Here is a 20,689-nt window from a genome sequence, read left to right as displayed (position 1 = left end):
AATTAATATTATAATATATTAAAATATTTAAATCTTTCCATTTATATAATTTCCATTATTAAATTTCCTTATTTAATATTCCTTAATAACTTCTTTATTTATCAAAAAAAATAATGAAAATGACCAAAATAACCTTATTGATTAAATTTAATTAAAAAAGAATGAAATTTTCCTATTGGTCGATTTTGGTTTACACGGTTTTTTAGAATGACATGGTTTTCATTTGAACCTGCCCCTATATATATATATATATATATATATATATATATACAGTTTCATTCATACAAGACTTAATGGAAAACTAAACAAACGACCCCTAAGTATCCAAGAACAGATTATGGGTAGCTAGGGATTAACTGTTAACAGGGAAATTAATTGATAAGAATGAGGTTACAGGTACTATCGAATGGGGGTGGTGACAAATGCAAAAAAGACTCGGATTTCTATCGGTTTATTTTCAATGCCAAAAACCGGAAGTATCATGAAACCCCCGAAAGAGATGGCAATTAAGAACATCCATTACTGATTAAGCTTTATGATTATACATGATCATTATCCTGTATATGTTTCTACTATGCATATATCATTTTGGTCCTCTTTTGCAATATATTTACAGTGTTGTTTTTTATGTCTACTTTTTGTGTTACTTTGTGAAACAATACATGATTAGTGAGTTTATTTGTTGTCAATCTTTTTTTGGTTCTTATTTGATTATATGCCCCTATGTATAGTTATATATATATACATAGGGTCAGGTTGCAGAGAAAAACCGTAAACAAATGAAAAACTGAGGAATACGCCTGCATATAAGTAATTGTAAGCAATTTGTCTGGTATGTACATTGTGCATAACATGTACACATACATAAAAACCAAAAAACAACTTCAAGTACTTGTATGAATGTGCACATACTCTCCAGAATGGTTACCCGATTTTCCTCAATTTTTCATTTTCTTTTGGACTGAACCCCTCCTCTCTTTCCTTCCATTTGTACAACCAATACAACTCAATCTTAAAAGCAGTAGACACATTTGAGTGACTTCCACACGCAACACAACTTTTATCTATGCATTTATTCACTGATAAATACTTGAACAAAAGGAAACAACAAAAAGATCAAACATGTGAACACACAACTGGTTATATATAGCTAAGATTGCAGGGCAAATTAAATAAATGGTGCTTCAAATTCCACAGTAGGATTTGATGGGGCACTTTGATCTCTTCCCTTCATCGGTATAATAGTAATGAATATACTTGTAGTTATCAAATGCCTCAAACTGTAGAGGATGGTCGTCATCAACGAGTTCTTGAGGTATCTGTATCTCGAGATCCCTGATGAACGTAAATAGCCCCAGAGAGAATCTCTCTTCGTTCCCTTGCATCATCACCCTGTGACACGGTGCTTCGATTCTTCCATTTGTCCATGCCTAAGAGAAGAAAAACACCATAAATTCACATCCTTCATATTCATTCACATATGAATAACTACAGTGAAACTAGTTATGTAAACTACCATGCAAGCATCTCCTGCCATGACTATGAAAGAAGATGGTGAAGGATCAACTTCAATCCACTTCCCATCCTTTGTCTTTACCTCCAGACCCTTCACTTCTTGCTGATGAAGAATGGACATAAAACTCTTATCTGTGTGAGGAACAATGCCCAGATTTCTCTCATTATCTTGAGGACTTCGGTATTTTATGAGTCGAAGAAGATAACTTGTCGACCCAAGAAGCGATTTGTAGTGTTCCTCTATTCCATAACTTTTCGCTACCATTTTCATTACCGTCTGATCTAGTTCCGCTACAGCCTTCGCGAACATCAATGCACTTCCGCTGAAAACAAGCAACTTAAACAAATTACAAGCAGAAGCTGAATACAAGTCGTAGAACACGCACCTAGTCTACGAAAACCATACCAGAAACCTTGATTTCCAGAGGGCCACATGAGTTTTGTGAATCTTTCAGCTCCTTCTGCGGTGGTTGCGTTTTCAATGCCTAAGCCTTCGTAAAGAGGAACAACGGGTTCTTGGCCAACATAACCATGAGATGGTGTATCTGAAGTGTTTAGGACTTTCACTTCATTAGGAAGATCAAATAGGTCTTTCGATACCAAGAAGATCGCATCGTGAAGCTCTTGAGACACTCCATCATACATAGCTATGAAACAACCGTATTCTTCAAGTGCATGCATAACATCCCTGCAGGTTGTGACCCAAGAACTTAAAGTACAAGAGTTTAAGTTCTTTATGGAGAAGTCAATAACAGGAAGCTTGGACTGAGTTAAGGAACCCATTGCTTATCAAGTGTTCTTTATTCTATATATAAGAAATATATATGAGAGGATTTAAAGGACAAGACGTAGGTATAACCCTGGAACGCCGTTTAAATCGCTCGCTTCCTAGTTATAGGATTATATGAATAGACTCAGGTTCGCGGGAAAACCACAAAAAAGTTGGAAAACTGAGGATCACCCTAATAACCATTCATTATTTCAATTAATTTTGTGGTTTTCCCATGAAGCCGACCCTATAGGAGTATATGTCTCATATAGCATACAGAAACTGTTAGGAAATCGGAGTCGTAGGGACATGCTGAACAAAGATGGGGACCAGTATTTGGATGGTTTATACCCTGTTGGTCAGGGTGGTTTTATCCCCTGTTGTATGTCCCTTGATTGTATCCTGAAGTTATTAATTATAGAAGTACAGATATGGTAGTACATCAACATCAACACCGGTCCAGTTCAAATAAACAAAACTAGAACTTGGTACCACAAGAGTCATTTAACAGCTAAATGATTTGTACTTTTAATTGCTAAGTTTCAACTTGATCTTATCGTTCTTTAGTTAAAGCGAATAAGCATTGATGTGGAGATACGAGTTAAATAGTTCGAACTTTTGTTTGTCGTGCTTTCGTGTTCTGGTTTTCATGGTCCCCTTTTATCGTTGGTGCACACACACACTTTAGAAATCGAAGAGGACAACTTCAAGCTTATATCATTGCAGATTTCCTTAGAAAAGCGTTGTTCAGTCCTGTCCAATTATGTCTGCGTACCAAACGCTACCTTAGATTGATGTTAGAATGTCAGATTATATATTTTTGTGCTTGTAGTTTTCTGGGTATATGATTTTAAGCATCTATAATGGTCCCTGCATATATCATCCTTCTAGTAATCTAATCAAGATGGTCCCTAAACTTCTAATGGCACCATCTGGAGATTCTTATCATGAAATATTTCTTATTTGAAGTCAATCTGATTAAGAGTTGAAAACAAACACAATTCAAAGTTGAGTTCTTGTTTGAAGTTGATTTGTGTACTTTTGCTGGCTGTTTTGTTTTGTTTAATAAGTAGAATACAATAACATCACTTATCAATATGAATCATGAGTGGTCCTATACATATTTGCTCCCATTTATGATATTCAAATATAGAGATATCAAATGTATATTAAACCACAAGGGTGGTGCCTGATTGGTTTGAGCTTAGCTCCAAATGTCAAAAGTACCCGGAGGTTCAGGTTCAAATCCAAGGAGGAATAAAAAGTCCCTTGTGGCCACGGAGGTTCAAATGCGGTGACTCTGTGCTCTGCAAAGTATTAGTCGGCTCACATAGCTGGTTGGATATGCAGGTTAATAAAAAAAAATGTATATTAGAAATTTATATGTTGGATGCTTTCTTCTTTGATTTATGCTGGTTTATTAACCCATTAAAGCTTTGTAATTTAGATCAAGTGCTGGGTTAGCTGAAAATAGAAGTTTATTAGAAGCTTGGTCTCAAATTCCTGAAAAAATAGCCTTCTAAGATCAAATCGGAAATAACCTAGCAAAAGGGGGATTATTCAGGGCAGGCTCAATGGATTGCGAGGATGGAATAACGTTGGATGGTTAGGATTTCCTATCTTTAGGGGTTGTTTGGTTGGTTTTCCATTAAGTCATGTATGAATAAAGTTATATGTGGATTAATCTATCTGGGTAGATTGAGAATGTTTTTGTTTGGGAGAGTTTTTTCATAGATGGAAGGAGTGTGTTTTCTAATTGGGAGGAGTAGGTTTGGAAAAAACTTGGCTTTCTGCATAAACCTCCCTCCTAAAAGCTTGATAAATAAACCACTTTTTATATCATCAACCCACTACCAAACAGTCATATATAGCTGACCGAATAAGTTGTGAGTTCCATCATTAAGCTGCTTACAAACGGGCCCTTAGAAATAAATGTCTTAACGAATCACGCATAGAGATATTGATAACATAAATGGAGTTAATGGTATTTCATAACTGGGGAGGGGGTCATACGGGAAGACTTTCATTGTATGAAAATGCGAGAACACCATTTTACTATAGTCAGTCACATGTAATATTGTAGTCAATACTAAATCTGAGAAGCGGGCGACCTTTGGCGCGAATCATTAGGTCCATCACGTGTATTATCACATGTGATGAGAGTGTTCTTGTGTTTTCATAAAATGAAGGTGTTCTTGTTTGAACTTCCCTTGGCAGGATGTACTCGGTTTGTTTGGTTTGGTTTAATTTCTGCCCTTGAGTTCACAAACATGCAGTTTTCATTATCATAGAAGTAAATAGAGACTTACACAAAGTATCACCTGCATTAAGGAACCATTAGTCCTTAATGCTGTTTACATTATTCATACATGAATAAGAAGGTACTACAACACTATTTGTTTATAGACTTTTAGACATCGATATCAATACGAATAGGATTAAACGTGTCTTTGCAAGTCTCACACTCCACAATACGTTCTTATCGCACTTTCAAGTGTCCGGTTTTCCTCCCTGCTGTAGAAATCTAGATATTTAAGATGATCAAATGGCTTAAACTGCAAAGGGTGTTCTTCATCAACCAACTCTTCGGGTGTTTCTATTATCCCTTCCAGAAACGAAAACTGCGCTATAGAATATCTGGTTTCGTTTCCATTCATAGTAACACGGTGATAAGGAGAATGCAATCTGTCGTTACTCCAAGCCTGATCATATGTTTGAAATCTTTAGTTGGTATATATAGAATAAGGGGCAGGTTGAATTATTCATTATGAATATCATGATATATATTCATAATGAATATCATGATATTCACATGATATTCATTGATGAATATTGTAGGGTTATTCATCATTGATATTCATTGATGAATATTGTAGGGTTATTCATCATGAATAACTTGTGAAATAGTTGGTTCTCATTCTTAAAATGTTGTAAGGTTCTCACTGAACTTTCTCAGAATAAAATTTAAGTGTCCAAAAAACCGATAGTTGCATGACTAACCATGGCTGCGTCACCTGACATGACTATATACGATGCAGGCAAGAGCTCGACGGCGAACCATTGACCGTCCCTGGCTTTGACCTCCAAACCGTCGACTCCGTTTTGATGCAGAACAGTGATGAAATCTTTATCAGTATGAGCAACAAAACCCATATTGGTTTCATTCTTCTCTGGTCCTCTATACTTCATCCCTCTACAAAGGTATGTCACCATTTTCCTATGAGCATCCAACTTCTTTTCCACACCATAGCTTTCAAACACCATTCTTGTCACCATTTCTTCCAACTCTGCCACAAGTCTGTTGTATGCTAGCAGAGTTGCACTGACAACAAAGCTAGTTGTTAGCTGATAAACTAGTCATGTTTGGTTAAAAAGTAGCTGAGAGCATCTCCAACAGCTAAGATAAAATAGAGATTTAGGGTATATTTTTGCTCCAACAGCTATGCTATACCGTATGCTAAAATAAAGAAAATAAGATAGTGAAATGCTTATCAAAGAGGCTTTTTCAATAAGCTCAAAAAATAAGTCAACTTATAAAAGATAATTAAGAACAACGATTACCTGAAAGCTTCGTTTCCATTAGGCCACATGATATCAGTGAAACTTTGAACTCCATCAAGGGTGTTGGAGTAATCGAAGCCCAAGCTTTCGTAGAGAGGAATGAAGGGGATCTGACCGACGTAGCCATACAAGGGCTTTGTGGACTTGTTTTGAACTTTGGTTTCGATTGGGAGACGAAACAAGTCTTGTAACGCTTGGAAGACTGCACCATTGAGGTCGAGAGGTACGTTATCATATTCTGCTATGAAACATCCATATTCCTCGAGGGCACGAGTAGCTTCGATGGACGTGGCGAGCCATGAACTCGAACCCGGTTTCAAGTTTCTCTTGTTGGTGAAGTCAATAGTTGGAAGTTTATGCATGTTTAGTGTTGTTCTTTCTGAATATTGGTTATTCAGATGTGAATGAAGTGAAAATGCATTCTACAAATCTATTTATAACAGATTATGGATGAACTGCCAACCCCAATCATTGCTTTTTGCATTATAATATCAGGAACATTTGAGTTTCTATGCTTAATGTTACCCCAAATATAAAAATATGTTTTACTTTAAAATTCTCACTAAAATACCCCTACAAGTAGGGATGCACATGGGTTGGATTGATCAGGTTGAAGACATTTGAACAACTCTATTCAATGTTTGTGTTTTGGAAAATCTCAACTCAACCAAACCCAAACCGTACAGGTTTGGTTTGGGTTTAGTTAGTCGGATTGAAACTTAGGTACATCAAAATATTCTCGTATATTTGCTACCTTGAATATGGTGTTTTCTCTGCTCATATTCTCTCATTCATTGTCAGTTAATTGGTACGAATTATTCATACTCTTTAATTAAGTAGATCAAATTCAACCGTTTTTTTCTTAATTTGCATATATAATCACAAAACATATATACAAAAAGGGTGATGGTCTAACGGTCTATATAAAGGTACTGGGTGCATTGGGTTGGATTTCGTTTATATGACCGTAACTCAGTTTCAACCTTATACCTACGGTTTGAAGATTTTACAACTCAATTTGACATCTGTTAACTTTGGGTTGGTCGGACTTTTGTGCACCCCTATATAGGAGTTTCTACCGACTCTAGAGTATGCATAATGTCGCCCACCTATACATTCGAGTCCCGAGATGGTGTCGAGGATATCGAGACCACGTAAACAAGGACGTTCACATGGACCCCTGCACCTATTAAACATACTTTGTATTTAAGAACACGGGTATTTTGGGAATCAAGATCCAAACCGACAACCAAACGGGCCGTGGCTGCATTCCTTTCCGATCAAACTCATATTCGGGGAAAATAAAAATATTCTACATTAATACAAATCACGATTTAATACAAAGCGATTAATTACGCAAATTGATGGATTTAAAAGCAAAATCATCTCTTCTGGAAATTGAAGGCTCTGATGCAGTAAGCAAAGATGAAGGCAAAGAACAGAACCAATCCGACGTGCACCCCGGCCACGGCCCCGAGAAAATCATGCTTGTAACCAAAATATCGGTCCAAATAACCTTTTACGGTTTCACCGTTTGGAAGCACATTTTCATAGTCCCCGAACTGTGAAGCAACCATGCCGTAAATAGTCCATGCCATCGGGTTTCCCCAGTAGTACCATCTCCACCACACCGGAATGCTCTGTCGTGTTTAAAAAAATAACAATTAAGAACTAGAACAAACGAGTTTGGCTCTGATACCATGTGAAAGTATGTGAAACCCCATTAAACTATTCTCCAAAAAAGCCTTTAAGAGCATCTCTAACAGATTCTCTAAATGGGGGAATTTGGGGCTCCAATAGATTCTCTAAGGAGAGGGTAAATTTCTCCAAATTTAGAGTCCCTGTGGTCTTTTAATAGTTTTGATTTTTGTCCATATGGTTTAGAAATTGCAATTTTTCGTCCCTATGGTTTGCAACTTATTGCTATTTTTGTCCTTGACTAATTCCTATGTTTAAGTACAAGGGTCCAAAACAGTAAAGAACTGCAAACAACAGCGACAAAAACAACAATAAATTTAAATTATAAGGACAAAAATTGCAATGAAGTACAAACCATAGGAACGAAAACTGCAATTTCTAAACCAGTAATTTACTCTTCATTAAATGTATGTAATATTTTAATAATATAATTAACTATGTAATCTCTAAAATAGGGAAGCTGTTGGAGTTAAATGCCATTTTTTTAGAGATTTTGAATTTTGATTTTCCATTTTGGAGAATCTACAGGAGATGCTCTAAATTTTGGAGAGTTATGCACATGTGGATACAGGACAAATTGCTTACAAATTACTTGTGCATATGCGCATACTGTCCAGATGAATGACTACCCCCTTATAAATATAGATAGATAGACAGGGGGAGAGAGGAAAAATGGTCCAACTTTAGGTGATGTGGGACTCTTAACAGAAAGAATGAAACTTACAGGTCGTGGAATGATGAATCCCGAAAAGAGGTTGAAGATCCCGTAGAATGAGGCGGCAATGATCGCGGCGATGTTGGCGTTGGGAGTGATGGCGACGGTCATCATACCGTAGAAGGTCATGTAGAGTAAACAGCAGAACTGGAAAAACACATACCAAAAGAATTTGGCAGCAGTCCACTCAAAGCCGATCATCGAGTACACTATGATACTATATACTCCGGTTTGCACACATACATACGGGATTTCCACCAAAACCTACCAAAAAAAACAACAAAAGAACGTTAGAATACCCAACGGATAGAGAGACACTTCAAAAATACCGGTATAGGACGCCATGTTATCGCCTGTTTGTTAGCAGCTTAATGAGCTTAATGGGACTTGCAGCTTATTCTGTCAGCTATACAAGACTGTTTGGTAGTGGCTTAATGATATAGAAAGTGGTAAGCTTCTAGGGGGTTTTATGCAGAAAACAAAGTTTTTTCCAAACCTGACCCTCCCAATTAAAAAACACGCTCCCTCCATCTATCAAAAAACCCTCCCAAACAAAAACTTTCCCAATTTATACAGACAGATTCCACACAGAAAACTTTATCCATACAGACAATCTATAAATTTAAGTCGTATAAAACAATCTATTCAGAACATTTAGACAGGTCTAACGTCCTAGAAAGATGATTTTGTTGTAGTAAGATTATGATTGTAAATATACACCAAGTTACCTGAGCAAAGGCATACGGCAAGGCGGAATACATTCCGGCAGCTCTTTCTCTATAAAAGACGGTGCGCTCTACATCTACAACTGGTTGCACCGATGATGCATTTTGGACTCCTAAGAAGATAACCGCAGCATACATAGAACCAATTGCGTTTATCAGATCCTGTTGACTGTCCCTGAAATGCGTAGTGTATGTCAATGGTTAAGTATCGAAACAAGGAAATGACCGATCATGGTGTTAGAGTCCCACATTGGCTAGACTTGGACCATTTCTCCTTGATATATGTTGGAAGTTGGAACCTCCATTCTCTCCCCAATTGCTCTTTTGGAGAGGAATATAATGGGAGGTTCAATATATTCTCACATGATATCAGAGTCAGGTCTACTACTTTGGGGAAATCTAATGGGCTTCTACATATACTTACGAATGTTATATAGATACAAGTATACAACAGCGATTTACCTTTTCCCGCCAAGATCCCAAAACAAGGTACCGAACATGAGCGCGATGGCAGTGGTGAAGACAAAGCGTACGGCGGTGTAAGGAGGGTTTCTCCAGTACGACCATCGTTGTTTCCATAGACATGCTTTACATTGGACGAGGAACGGCTGCGAGTATTGAGTTGGGTAATGCAAATCTTGAGTGCCGGACCGCGGTACACTTAGTTCGGCGATAAGAGCTTTGTTTCTCCTGCGATTTCGACCAACAACAAGTCAACAAGACGATATCTTTTAACAAAAAGATTCCGATGTAAGAATTGTCTGATCGTGTACTCACTTGTAACGTTCTGAATTCCTGTAGATTTCAGTGAAATCGACTCCAAGAGACATTTCTTGAGCTGAAGTACTGACTTCCAACATCCATGTTGCGGGGTTATATCCGTCTTTAATCTTACTTACACCTTCGATATCCTGGTTCACCAGAAAATTCGGGTTTTTAGACTAGAAAACTCGGTACAATTTATTATAATACTCATATTTGGTAGTTTTTACCTCAAAATACTTGATTAATTCGCAAGAATGGCGACCTATGGGTCCAACGTATAGCTCTTGTCCTCCTCTTTTCATCAAGAAGAGCTGCACACCGATGGTTTTTAGATATGTAGAAGAAATTGAATTATGACTCAGGTTTAGGGGAAAACTGAGGAACACCCTGATAACCATTCAATTGTCCGGTATACACATGTGCATAAAAGCGACCGGACAAATTTCTTTTATTCACATGTGAATATTCGACAAATGAGTGGTTATTAGGATGTTCCTGTGTTCTCTATATTTTGTGTTTTTCTCCAGAACTCAACCCTATATATATATATATATATACAAATGAATTGGTGGTTGAATGCTAATGAAGTGCATTTTGGTACCTCATCAAAAGCTTCAAAAATGTCGATGCTTGGTTGATGAATGGTGCAAACAACTGTTCTTCCTGTGTCCACGGTGTTCCTAACGGTTCTCATCACAATGGCAGCGGCTCTAGCGTCTAGCCCAGAGGTTGGCTCGTCCATAAATATTATGGACGGGTTAGCCACAAGCTCAACGGCTATGGTCAACCGCTTTCGCTGTTCGGTTGACAAGCCGTTGACTCCGGGCAACCCGACAAGTGCATCCTTCAATGGGTTGAGTTCCACAAGATCCATCACCTCATCAACAAACATCTGTAAACAACACCATTTAACATTCTTAGAAACCTTAACTAGGAAAAAAAAAACGAGCTTTCATTGTGTGTGGGATGTGTACGGGATTGAATGGGCGAGAGTGAGGTTGGCTGATGAAAGATTTCTGGAAGGTTTTAGGGTTTTAATTTGACATGGGTAGTTTAGTAATTTACTAATTGTAACATCCTAGGTCAACCGTACCAGATATTGTCAGCTTTGTCAAACAGCTTTGACAAACACCCCGACTCATGGTCTTGAAACACGTCTGAAAGAGGAGGTATCCAGTCCCTTATAAAGCAACCTTTGTTCCCTCCCCAACCGATGTGGGATCTTACAATCCACCCCCTTGGGAGCCCAACGTCCTCGCTGGCACTAGTACGGTTTTACCAGCTCTGACACCAACTATAACATCTCAGGCCAACCGTACCAGATATTGTCCGCTTTGTCAATACTTGGACTCGCGGTTTTAAAACGCATCTAATAGAGGTAAACCATACATACATTGAACACGGGTAACCAACCTTTCTTTTGTTTTCATCAACATCCGATGCCAACCTGAGCCAGGCCGAGTAAAGCAAAGACTCGTAAACAGTAACATGAGGAGAATGGATGTCATTTTGCTCACAATAGCCAGAAATCCGAGCAAAGGTTTCTTGTTTCTTTGGATACCCTGAGATCTTGACGTCACCGTCGATATACCCACCAGTTTTCCGACCAGCGAGCACATCCATAAGAGTAGTTTTTCCGGCACCACTCACCCCCATTAGTGCCGTGAGAACACCGGGCCGGAAAGCTCCGCTAACACCCTTAAGTAGCAGCAATCTGTCTTCACCAACCCCTTGCTCTTTCATTTCCTACAATAGTTTTCACAAACATATCAGTAAAAACCTCATCTTGCCACTACAACAAAGTCGGCTTTATAAGACACCAAATACGTTTAAATGTCCTAATAGGCTGCTTTATAATACTTCAGTTTTATAAGACCAAACATGTCCTATTAAGCTCATTAAGCTGCTAACAAACACGTCCTTAGACATCTTTGGCGTCCTATAAAGCCGATTTCGTTGCATTGTGCTCATGGGAACAGAACCATATACAAGTATAACGAGGTGTCGGTTACCTGTGGCATATCAACCGAGTATTTAACATCATCGAAGGTAATTGAATGTGGTTCGAACGGGAGAATCATTCCTTTCTTCTTGTTTTGACTGCCCTCATCTTTCGATTCCTTCTTTGTAGATGATAACTCAACGGCTCCTGCATTGCCTTCATCTTCTGCTGATGCATTAGCTTGAGCTTTCCCAAAAGCTGTAGAATCCAAACCCGAAAACGAATGTTACAAAAAGACGATAGAATTTATAACAAAATTCCGAAGATAAGAAAACTCACGGTTAAGGAAGGCAAGAGACAACGCGAAAATGAGATTGAAGAAGAAAATGAATCCAAGCAAGGCCGCAACCGCGATCCAATACCAGTAAGCTTCCGCAAAGAACCCCCGGCCCGTGATAGCCCATGTCCCTAGCGTTGTACCGTTCAAAGGCTGTGATATAAAAAGCATTTCAAATTGTAAGATTGCATAATCAATTCGTATGATAAAATGTGATAAATGGAAGCATAGTGACTTACTGTTCTCCAACTATGCCCAAGAAACTCGTTAACAGCGATTCCGTTCATTGCGTACATCATGGGTGATGACCAGTATCCCCACAACCACCATTTCTTGACATCCTCTTCAATGACGAAAGACGATTTGTTAGTTAACACTATACCGTGTGAAACCCCCAAATTAATCTCCAAAAGAGTCGTTGAGAAGAGAATGGAGATTCAAACATATATTAGGAAGAAATGGTCCAAGTCTAGCCGATGCCAATTCATGGGACATTTTCATCGATCAGTGGCCGTACCTCTTTGCAATACCCGTATCACCATGTCCTAGGCACATCTAGTCGCTAGCCGGGCTTTAGCAACTAGCCGTGCCTCGGATTCTAACATGCCCCCTCCAACGGAGGCTAGACGGGTACAGATCGTCCCGGGTGACGAGAGGGGGTTAGATAAGTAAGAATATATGGACCCCCCAGACTAATCTCCAAAAGAGCCGTTGAGGATCAGGAGAGAAGGGAGGTCCCTAGAATGCGAGACTTTGGCTATGATACGTGTAAAATATGTGGACCTTTAACACCCCGAAGCCCAAAGCAATGGGCTGACCCAATAACCTCGAATTCAACTTAAAACCCTGGCAAAAGTTATAGGTAGCCCACAACTTGAGGCTTATAAGGAGCTCACGAATCCCATTTCTTATCCATGTGGGACGAGTTGTTACAGACTCCCCAAAATAAATCTCCAAAAGAGCCGAAGGGAGGTCCCAATATATATCGAGGAGAAATGGTCGAAATCTAACCGATGTGGGATTCTAACAGACAGAAAGAGCAAAAGGAAGCGTTATATGTTTTTGAACTAATTAGTACCTCGTGCAAGGACAAAACCGCCCAAGGCAAAGACCACGAGAATTGCAAATGAACCAAACGTGTTTGCAACGATCATGTTCCGACCCAGTGCACCAATGAACCGAAACAATCCCGAAGACATCTGGTTCACAAGTAACAGTATCAAGTAGTGTTTGAAGAATCTGCAAAAGTTTGAGAACCATTAGTAAAATAAGCACGAAAACAGAGATAAAAGATAGAAGCGTTGATCGAAAAATAGTTACCTCGAGACATTAGGATCAAATCCCATGGTATAATAAGTAAGAATTGTCCAAACTCCAGCTTCAAGAAACGAAACGGGAATCTTGATGACCCATGATGGAAGAGCATATGCCCACGAAGGATAAAAGAGGAAATCCCGTTGCTTGTAGAATACAGGAAGTTTTGCAATCGTCATTGAAATCTCAGACATCCCGTTAAACATGATCATAACGACACCAAAGAATAGAGCACCGGTATACAAGCCTCCATCTTCTAGATCATCTTTATGCATCTCAGTTCGTAAAAACACGGTCAAAGCGATGAGTGACATGACAGTTAGCTGAAACCAACCAATGAAGAATGACTTCTGTTAGAACTTTGAGATCGAATTGACCCAGTAACCTCCAAATCAATTTAAAACCATGGTGGAAGTTATTGGTAGCCTACAACTTTGAGCTTATAAGGAGCCCAAATACAAGTCCTATATGGATAAAGATGTCTGTGTGGATTAATCTGTCTGTATAAATTGGGAAGATTTTTGTTTGGAAGGGTTTTTTAATGGATGAAAAGAGCGTGTTTTTTAAGTGGGAGGGTACGTTTAAAAAAACCTGGCTTCTTTGCATAAAGTTCCCCTTAGAAGCTTACTGAATAGTCACTTTCTATATCATTAAGCCACTACCGAATAGTCATGTATAACTGACTGAATAAGATGCGAGTCTCATTAAGCTCATTAAGCTGTTAACAGACAGACCCAAGTCTCTGAAAGATTAGAAACTTACTTGGAACAGTTTGAAGAAATAAACGAAGGAATTTCTTTTCATGAGCAATATTTCTCTATCGGTGCAAGCTTTCAAGAGTTCCTTGCTATTCAGACCATACTTTTCATGTGTTAGAGCAGCAGGGTGGCTTTTGCTTTTGTCATATGGGGTAGAGAGATTGTCTCCCAATTTCCTTCCAACATGGAACGATTGGTATGCCTCTGCAAACTCCTTGGCGGTCACAAATCTGTATGGCTCGTCTCTTTTCATCCAGTACTGCTGCTGATCTTTCTTTGATGTCACCTGTAACCCGATTTCAACATTACGTCAGGCACAAAAATGTCACAAAAAGGGACGGAAAAACACAGTAAGAGGCTGTTTGGTTGGTTTTCCATTAAGTCCTATATGGATAAAGCTGTCTGTGTAGGTTGGAAAGATTTTTGCTTGGGAGGGTTTTTCATAGATGGAATGAGCGTGTTTTTTTAATTGGGAGAGACAAGTTTGGAAAAAAAAATTGGCTTACTGCATAAAGCATCCCCTAGAAGCTTACTGAATAAGCCACTTTTTGTATCATTAAGTCACTACCAAACAATCATGTATAGCAAACCGAATAAGTTGTGAGTCCAATTAAGCTCATTAAGCTACTACTAACAAACAGGCCCTGGGGACTACCACTCTAGGGACCTGACACTTTGGGGAAATCTTTACTCGTCTTGCCCCCTCTTAACACTTTGGGATACTTTGTGCCCGTCTAGCCTCCATTAAAGGGGGCGTACATCAGCTAGACTTTGACCATTTATCCTCAATATATGTTAGAAGTTGGAACCTCCTCTCCCCAATGGCTATTTTGGAGAGTAACCTGGGGGTTCAACATATTCTCACATGGTATCTGAGCCAAAGTCTACCACTCTAGGGACTAGACCCTTTGGGGCAATATGCACTCATCTATACCCCTCTTGACACTTTGGAACAATATGTGCCCGTCTAGCATCTGTTGGAGGGGGCGTGTTAGAGGCCCACATCAGCTAAACTTGGATCATTTTGCCCTTATTACATGTTGCAACCTCCCTTCTATCCTCAAGGGCTCCTTTTAAGAGTAATCTAATGGGGTTCCACATAGGAGACGGAGTACTTACTTCTTGCAAGAAATCGGCAACACCTTTCCTCTCTGGGCATTTGAATCCCATTGATTCAAAAAACTCGAGCACATTTTCACGCGGGCCTTGATATACGATCTTTCCATCAGTCAAGAGTATAATATCATCAAACAAATCATAAGTCTCCGGTGCAGGCTGGAGGAGTGAAATGACGGCAGTTCCTTCGAGAATGTGAAGAAATTGTTTAAGTGAATTTACGATCTGAAACGTGGTAGAACTATCCAACCCGGTTGATATCTCGTCCATGAGAAGAACCTTAGATGGTCCAACTATCATTTCACCTGTAACATTTTCCCGTTAAGCCTACATATAACCAAAAGAACTAGCTTTTCCGAAGAAGAAGAAAACGTGATTCTACCTGTTGTGACACGCTTCTTTTGTCCACCGGAGATTCCCCTTATCATTTGATCCCCGACCATTGTATCTGCACATATGTCCAACCCCAATAACTGCACAAGAAACCATTTACATTAGATCTTAGGTGGCATTTGGTTCGCAGAATGTTTCTGAAGCAATGGAATCTATGAAAGGAATTGGAATCATATTTGCGTTTGGTTGGCAGGAATTGGAATAGAATCTATCATACCTTCAGAGTATAATCTGTGACCACACTAGCTTCTTGACCTTTGGTTGCAGCAGCCTTAATAACAGCAAAACAACGATAAAGATTTAGAATTTTAATCATGAAGGATTCAAAATGTTCGATGTTGATTCAAGAGATCGATGAATCAGGGATAATGTAGCTCATTTCTTACCTTCATGAAGACATCAATGTCGGGATCAGGCTTTATGTTTGCATCTCTCTCTCTTCTTGACAACTCGGCCAACATCTCTGCAATTTATTGGACAAACCATATGAATTGTGTTATACAAAACTCTATTCAGGGGTTGTTCGGCAGATACTGAATGATTAAGTGGTCAAAATGATTAAGAAGCTCTTTATGATTTAGGGGTTGTTTGGGTCCATTAAGTCTTGTACCTTTGTAGATTGGGAAGGTTTTTGTTTGGGATGGTTTCTTCTCATAGATGGAAGGAACGTGTTTTGTAATTTGGGAGGTGCAGGTTTAGAAAAAAAACTTGGCTTTCTCCATAAAGTTCCTTTAACGAAATAAGCCACTTTCTATATCATTAAGCCAAACACTCATGTATAACTGACCAAATAAGATGTGAGTCCCATTAAGCTTATTAAGTTACTAACAAACAGACCCTCAACGATGTCTATTTGGTAAGTTCTCTGAATGGATAATCTGAAGGACAGGAATTTACCATTTTAACCCTCTATATGATTTAGAAAGAAGTCAATAACAATGAAATAAGAATGGTCTCCAACTCACCATAACGTGAGCCAACGCCTTGGCATCTTGCAGAGAACGCCAAGGTTTCTCTAACGGTCATTTCTCCAATGTGGACATCATTTTGACTGATGTAAGCTGAAGTTCTCTCCGGTACAAACTCGTGTAACTCATGACCGTTATACGTCACCTTACCGGAGCACTACATTTACAAAACCATTTTACTTCAAAAATTCTAGAAAATGGGAGACCAAACCAAATAGGTAATCAAGATATGAAGCCATAAAGGGATCAATATTTTACCGTAAGCTCCTTTGCCAGTGTCCCAGCCAAGGCCAACAAAAGTGTCGTCTTCCCGGAACTCGGAGGACCCAAAAGCAACGTCATTCTACAAACATTGTTACATTAAAAATCAGTACAAATAACGGATTTGGAAAGCAACCAAAGGAAGTTATATTCATGGGGGGTTTATGTTCTTCTTTCTTACCTTTTAGGCTTAACGATGCCACTAACGTCATCAAGGATGGTTATATGCCTTTTCGAATTCGGAAGTAGATGGAATAAGTTCAAGATCCCCTATGAGACATAAACATATGAACAGAAATTAAGAATCATGAATAATCTCCAAAAGATCATCTGAAATGATCAAACATGTCTGTTGATTGTGGTTTCTTACCTCAAAAACATCAATGTGGAAGTTTATGAAACTAGGTAAGGCTCGGCTTCCGGTATTAACATCCGCCTCCACGGTTACATTCTCGAATCTGACTTCGATTGTAGGCAAATCGATCCCAACCCTGTAACATTCCCAATCAACCCATTAACACATGATCATAAACGTCTGAAAATATGTGAAACCCTATTAGATTATTCTCCCAAAAAGCTGGAGAGGTTCCAAGTTCCAACATATATCAAAGAAAAATGATCAATTCTAGCCGGCATGGGACTCCAAGAGCCTAATAGCATCTCCAATAGCTATGCTAAAATAGAAATTTTTGTAGATTTAAGGAAAAATAATATTTAAATAGAAATAATATTTTATAAAAATATATTGAATATTTTAGTAATATAGTTAATGGTAAAATTGCTAAAACAGAGTAGTAGTTAAAATTGGATGTAAATTTTTTTAAAGATTGTGACTTTTGATATTCTATTTTAGAAAAACTATAAGATAACCGTTAGAGATGTTCATCACGCCCTCGTCCAACTAAGGCTAGACGGGCAGAAATCGTCCCCAGTTGTTTGTGGTGGTGGTGGTGGTGGTGGTGGTGGTGGTGGGGGGGGCGAGGGTACAGATCGCCCCCAGTCACCGAGTGTCGAGTCCCTGAGGTGGTAAATGAAAAAAGAGAATGAGGGAAGTTGGGTAAACCTATCAAGCCTATCTCTGAGCTTCAACAAGAACTTCTCATTATCTTCATCAGCAACCTTAACAAGCCTATCGAGTAAATGTCTTCGATCATCTGTTCCAAGATTGTCTACATCAACTTGGTTGGATGGTCCAGTTGATCCAAACAGCAAACCTTTCTTTAAACGATCAAACGTCGGTAGCTTTTCAAGAGAAGCCCATTTGAGAGCTTCTTCATCATCATCTTCACGAGAAGATTTTGAGAAAACATCCATACCAGAATTCCTCCATACTGAAGTACTCCCAGATCTTAAACTTGATGCTCTTCCACTTGTTGCTCTTAAGCTCCCTAACCTTATGCTATTAGCTGCTTTGTATATATCACCTCCATCCATTCTTACTACCCACTGATCAAAACCCCCAAGATTCGAACAATCTTTTGTGGGTCTTGTTCTTTAGGCCAAGAAAACCTTGAATTCCCCCTAAAAGAAACGAAAATCTTTGTGGGTGTTGTTCTTTAGGCCAAGAAACCCTCAAATTCCCCCAAAAAGAACTGAAAATCTTTGTGGGTGTTGTGCTTTAGGCCAAGAAAACCTCAAATTCCCCTAAAAGAACCGAAAATTTGATATGGGTATTCACCTATCGACTTAAAAACTCACAACTTATCAAGAATGACTCCAAAATGGAAGTAGGTTTTTCAAGAACTTGATCTTTGAGATTCAAGATCAATGTGGATTATCTTGATAATGTAGGGAAAGACAAGTAGAAGGTAGCTTTTCTATGAAGAAGATTGAAGAATGCGATATTTATATGGGAGAAGGCAAGATTAGAGATGTAGTTGTCTGAACATGTTGAATCCAATTTTCTTTGAAGAAGTTTGAGGCGGCCAAGCTCCATTCATGAGAAGGAACCCACACCACACCTTGGTGGGTAATTTGAATTATTGTTGCAAGATATTTCTCTCTCTGGTTCTAGAACAAGGGATAAACACAAAATGACTTAATTGCAAAAATAGTCCCTTGAAACCGGATGAAAAACAGAGCTGGATTGGGTAAGATATACACAGATCTTTGATTACTTTTTTATGTAACGAAACTGTCTTTGACTGTTATCTAAATCAAATTGTTTTCAAAATCGATTGTCGTTAGATGGCAGTTAGTTATGGAACTGATGGAAAACATTCATCAATTGATGTCCCATCAGTCGGAAACCATTAGCTAATAACTCATCAGTTGATAACTATCATTTGATACATATATCAGTGGTAGTTTTCATCACCCGATTCTGATCAGTTGTTGACATACTAGGGGCAACCCCACGAGAGGGAACAGCCTCCCGAACCTCTGCAATATGTCGCCATTCAGTGATCCTAACTTCTAGTTAAGATCACATAAGTGTCCATCCACATCTCTTAGACCATGTTATAGCTTTAATTAGTGACCTCATATTCTCTTGTAAATCCAATTACATAAAATAGACCGATAATTTTACTAAAATCACTAACGAAACACTCAATTAGGAACTTCGATTGATCGACATTAACGGAAAACAAATAACTTTAAGCTCGTTTAGGATCAAAAAAACAATCTAGGGACAAAACCGTCATTATCGAAGATAGTTGAGGGACAAGTCTTGTATAATTATTAATTATAATAATAAAATATATGTTTTAAATTCAGAGCATGTGATCAAATTAGGTTGGGACCATTTTTGACCAACTAGAAGAATCCACCGTCAAGGCTGCTTCATATTTTCTTTTTTCTTTTTTTTTTAATTCAAACCTCGTGTTTAGGTCAATTTCAAAGACTTGTCTTTGGGTCGTTGAAATATCTCTATTTTTATTTATTAAAAAAAACACTTCATATTTAAAGGTATAAATTTGAGGAAGACTCTACTAATCGTTCATCTATACGGTATGCACATATATATATATATATATATATATAGGTGGAGGTTCAAACGAGAACCCTTGTAATTTACGAGAACGCGAAAACAACCCAATAACCTCAAACTTTTTTAATTAATAAATTAACTTTTATTATATATAAATAATTTAATAAGGACAATAATGTAATTAAGTAATTTTTATAATTTTTATTTTATTTTAATTTAATTAACCATAATTATCTTTTCACGTTCCACGTTTTACTCTTGGTAGTTATCTGTTTCTTCTTCTAGTTAACATCTTTTATTCATATCATACCTCTATCACATAAGTATCACACTCATATCATATGATTATCACACCCATATTATATGATTACACCAAAATTTTAACTTATCAACCAAAACGATAACCCAAGTGATGTATAACAGTGATTATCACACCCTTATCACATGATTATCACACCCAGATCACATGATGACACCAAAATTTTAACTTATCAACCAAAACGATAACCCAAGTGATGTATAATGGTGATTATCACACCCCTATCACATAAGTATCACACTCATATCACATGATTATCACACCCCTATCACATGATTACTCCAAAATTTTAACTTATTAACCAAAACGATAACCCAAGTGATATATAATGGTGATTATCACATCCCTATCACATGATTATCACACTCATATCACATGATTATTACACCTAGTATAATCCTAACCTATTTCGTAATCGTTTTACTAGATAATGATAAGACTAATGATAATAATGAGTGTTTAAAAGATAATGATCGTGTTTAAAAGATTTGATGATATCATTTCCATTATTACCCTTTTAATTTTAATTTTTTTTGAATCTTTTTAAATTTCAATTTTAATTTTAAAAATCTTTTAATTTTATTTTTTATCACAATATGAG

General features: G+C 38.0%; 3 protein-coding genes across 3 annotated transcripts; all 3 read right to left on the bottom strand.

Annotated features, from left to right (window-relative positions):
- Positions 1–922: 922 nt before the first annotated feature.
- LOC112509380 (probable 2-oxoglutarate-dependent dioxygenase AOP1) lies at positions 923–2,422 on the bottom strand. The gene is made up of 3 exons (XM_025114315.1): positions 1,922–2,422; positions 1,517–1,838; positions 923–1,430 (listed from the first exon to the last, which is right to left on the bottom strand). The coding sequence occupies exons 1-3, from the start codon at positions 2,296–2,298 to the stop codon at positions 1,185–1,187; spliced, it is 945 nt and encodes a 314-aa protein (XP_024970083.1). The 5' UTR covers positions 2,299–2,422; the 3' UTR covers positions 923–1,184.
- Positions 2,423–4,545: 2,123 nt separating this feature from the next.
- Positions 4,546–6,245, bottom strand: LOC112509720 (probable 2-oxoglutarate-dependent dioxygenase AOP1). The gene is made up of 3 exons (XM_025114823.1): positions 5,846–6,245; positions 5,285–5,606; positions 4,546–4,986 (listed from the first exon to the last, which is right to left on the bottom strand). Exons 1-3 carry the CDS (start codon positions 6,205–6,207, stop codon positions 4,744–4,746), a joined length of 927 nt encoding a protein of 308 aa, XP_024970591.1. The 5' UTR covers positions 6,208–6,245; the 3' UTR covers positions 4,546–4,743.
- Positions 6,246–7,083: 838 nt separating this feature from the next.
- Positions 7,084–18,897, bottom strand: LOC112509287 (pleiotropic drug resistance protein 1-like). Its single transcript, XM_025114161.1, has 23 exons — positions 17,901–18,897; positions 17,208–17,328; positions 17,019–17,107; positions 16,835–16,919; positions 16,574–16,733; positions 15,995–16,071; positions 15,826–15,879; positions 15,598–15,688; positions 15,219–15,520; positions 14,104–14,385; positions 13,348–13,664; positions 13,106–13,266; positions 12,267–12,370; positions 12,030–12,180; positions 11,761–11,948; positions 11,162–11,494; positions 10,350–10,640; positions 9,976–10,059; positions 9,761–9,894; positions 9,446–9,673; positions 8,987–9,158; positions 8,268–8,522; positions 7,084–7,485 (listed from the first exon to the last, which is right to left on the bottom strand). The coding sequence occupies exons 1-23, from the start codon at positions 18,269–18,271 to the stop codon at positions 7,228–7,230; spliced, it is 4,308 nt and encodes a 1,435-aa protein (XP_024969929.1). The 5' UTR covers positions 18,272–18,897; the 3' UTR covers positions 7,084–7,227.
- Positions 18,898–20,689: the final 1,792 nt, after the last annotated feature.

Source organism: Cynara cardunculus (assembly GCF_001531365.2).
Source record: "Cynara cardunculus var. scolymus isolate 2C chromosome LG 3, CcrdV1, whole genome shotgun sequence".
In the NCBI taxonomy this organism is placed as follows: Eukaryota; Viridiplantae; Streptophyta; class Magnoliopsida; order Asterales; family Asteraceae; genus Cynara; species Cynara cardunculus.
Note: the sequence above shows the minus strand (reverse complement) of the source record. Positions and strands in the feature narration are given on the sequence as shown.

Bases quoted from the DNA above. Each gene is read 5' to 3' on its own strand.
- LOC112509287 (XM_025114161.1), bottom strand. From the start codon at position 18,271: ATGGATGGAGGTGATATATACAAAGCAGCTAATAGCATAAGGTTAGGG. The intron at 16,920-17,018 runs GTAAGAAAGAAG...CAATGTTTGTAG, and splicing joins GGCATCGTTAAGCCTAAAAG to AATGACGTTGCTTTTGGGTC. The intron at 9,895-9,975 runs GTAAAAACTACC...CTGGTGAACCAG, and splicing joins AATTAATCAAGTATTTTGAG to GATATCGAAGGTGTAAGTAA.
- LOC112509720 (XM_025114823.1), bottom strand. From the start codon at position 6,207: ATGCATAAACTTCCAACTATTGACTTCACCAACAAGAGAAACTTGAAA. The intron at 5,607-5,845 runs GTAATCGTTGTT...CTTTGTTGTCAG, and splicing joins AATGGAAACGAAGCTTTCAG to TGCAACTCTGCTAGCATACA. The intron at 4,987-5,284 runs GTTAGTCATGCA...ACATATGATCAG, and splicing joins TGTCAGGTGACGCAGCCATG to GCTTGGAGTAACGACAGATT.
- LOC112509380 (XM_025114315.1), bottom strand. From the start codon at position 2,298: ATGGGTTCCTTAACTCAGTCCAAGCTTCCTGTTATTGACTTCTCCATA. The intron at 1,839-1,921 runs GTATGGTTTTCG...GCTTGTTTTCAG, and splicing joins TCTGGAAATCAAGGTTTCTG to CGGAAGTGCATTGATGTTCG. The intron at 1,431-1,516 runs GTAGTTTACATA...TTCTTCTCTTAG, and splicing joins TGGCAGGAGATGCTTGCATG to GCATGGACAAATGGAAGAAT.